Genomic DNA, 2,165 nt, shown 5'->3' with positions numbered 1-2,165 from the left:
TTGAATATATAATCATAAGCTTGATGTTCATGCTCATTTGAGCTCTATAAGCTGTTCATATAAACTTGAGAAAGACACGCATACAAAGAGGATGTGTTGTAGAATTGGTATGGGTTGTCTAAGCCGGTTGAGTGCCAATATGTTATTTTTGTTGGTAATGGGAGTAGCTATAATGTAAAGGCACATTCTTGTACTGCAAGTTGGAAGAATGTGACAACAACTCGAAAGGACTTTGTTACTACATGCCTCTTCGTGCTTTGTTTGGTAGAAATGATTCAAAGTGGGTGCTTTTGAGAGTGAAGAAATGTTTCCAACAACTCTCATGTTTGTGGGAATCGGCAGCTGGATATTGTGGTGAGGTTTCGACAATGAAAGACAACATTAGAAAATAATCATAATCAATTCAGCTTTTTAGCTGGATGGAGCCGCAGAGGCTTTATAGGCAGAGGAGCTGTACCAGCTCGCTCTCGATCGTTTTCATGGCAGCCTAGCTTAGCTTGAGTACTCGTGCTGCTGCTACACGTCGTTTCTATGGCTCCTGCAAGGTGGTGCACGGTAGTGTTGGGTACGATCATCAGTGCGTTGCTTTTTGTTATGATGCTGCATGCTGCGGATGCGATGCAGTATACAGTGGAATGGACGGTAGGTACCGACCTGCAGCAGTGGGCATCCCAACACACGTTCTACGTGGGCGATGAGCTATGTATGTGGGTGATATTAAACTAGTATATCATGTCCTGTGTATGGTTATGGTGTATGATATACATGTATCTAGATATCTATTGGGCTAACTATGTGGATGAACGACGACTGTTTGAGCCGTCAGATTTCCCGTATCCGACGGGGCAGAGCAGCGTGCTGCTGGTGACGGAGGAAGACTACAAGGAGTGCAGCACAAGCAAGCCGGTGAACTCGGACGGAGGCGAGGGGGACATGATCATCCCTCTCATGACTCAGGAGACCTACTACTTCATCTCGGGGGACCCCGACCAATGCTCCCACGGCTTGCGCTTGGCTCTGGATGTGCAGGAGCCTCCGCCTACCCCCCACCATGATATCCCTTCCTCCTCTTCGGCCTCGCCTGCTATCATCCTCACCCCTCCCCACTCCATCGACGGTACCACCCCCCTCTCCACGGCGGCGGGCCTCCGCCCCTCCCTCCCGCATGATCAACGTTCTCACGACTACACTCCTAGGTGTAGCTCTCGCACTCGCACTCGCCGGCTACACGTGCCTCGCCTACTGATCGTAGGAGGCCTGCCCAACGTATAATGATGCTGCTGCTGCTGTTGCTTGCGTTTGCATGCAGCATGCATCACGGGATTCAACAACATCTCCCATTCTTGCATTAGAACACACGCTCGCTTCTTGCTCACATTAATAAGCACAAGGATTTGTTACTCAGCTAGCACAAGGGCTTGGTCTTTGAGTCTCTCAAGAGGGGATAAATGTATACTCTTTATTCTCGATTGTGATTTCTTTACTATATGTCACGTAAATGTGTAAAGGTCTTTTGAGGACCATGACATATTGTACATAATCAAGATTTGTGTTTTATGTGGAGTTTCATGCAACAGTCCATGGAGGCCTCCCTGTTTCCTATCTAGGTAATGCTCTTTTAATAAAGAACTTTCTAATATCCCTCTTAAACGTCTCATCATCCTTAATAGTTGAACCAATGGAGCATATGCTACACCTACAAACATCTATGAACATGCTTGTTCACACAAAACATCTAAACATGCTTAATGTTCACACATTCCCACTATACAACTCTATTTATTCTCAGCTTCTGCTAGTAATTGTGATTTCTTTGATGATAAAGTATTAAAAGGTTCCTCAAATGGTGTTCTTATAGGTTGTTCTTATCCATAAAGTCGCCATTAAAGTCAATCACCTCTTTGGTCACAATGCTCAAAAGAGGGATGCTTATGCATGGAGTTTCTTGTCTTTCAATCCCATGATGAGGAAGTGCACCACTAGTCTTTCCTTATCATGTCTCACGATCCTCACATCTCAAATTCACATATCTGATACACACTATGTAATTATCGGACTTACCATCTAGTTCCTCCACACTATAGAGCTGGTCGATAGGAGTCTATCTAGGACGGTTGGGTGAAAGCCCTAATGTAAATGTGGATTTTAAGGCATTCAAGTTAGCC

General features: G+C 45.2%; 1 protein-coding gene across 1 annotated transcript; it reads left to right on the top strand.

Moving 5' to 3' along the window:
- Window positions 1–463: 463 nt before the first annotated feature.
- LOC147617347 (early nodulin-like protein 19) lies at window positions 464–1,572 on the top strand. The gene is made up of 2 exons (XM_086776400.1): window positions 464–703; window positions 827–1,572. The coding sequence occupies exons 1-2, from the start codon at window positions 532–534 to the stop codon at window positions 1,270–1,272; spliced, it is 618 nt and encodes a 205-aa protein (XP_086632526.1). The 5' UTR covers window positions 464–531; the 3' UTR covers window positions 1,273–1,572.
- The last annotated feature ends 593 nt before the right edge of the window (window positions 1,573–2,165 follow it).

Source organism: Cibotium barometz, chromosome 37, assembly GCF_041138505.1.
Source record: "Cibotium barometz isolate CiBa-2024 chromosome 37, ASM4113850v1, whole genome shotgun sequence".
In the NCBI taxonomy this organism is placed as follows: Eukaryota; Viridiplantae; Streptophyta; class Polypodiopsida; order Cyatheales; family Cibotiaceae; genus Cibotium; species Cibotium barometz.
Note: the sequence above shows the minus strand (reverse complement) of the source record. Positions and strands in the feature narration are given on the sequence as shown.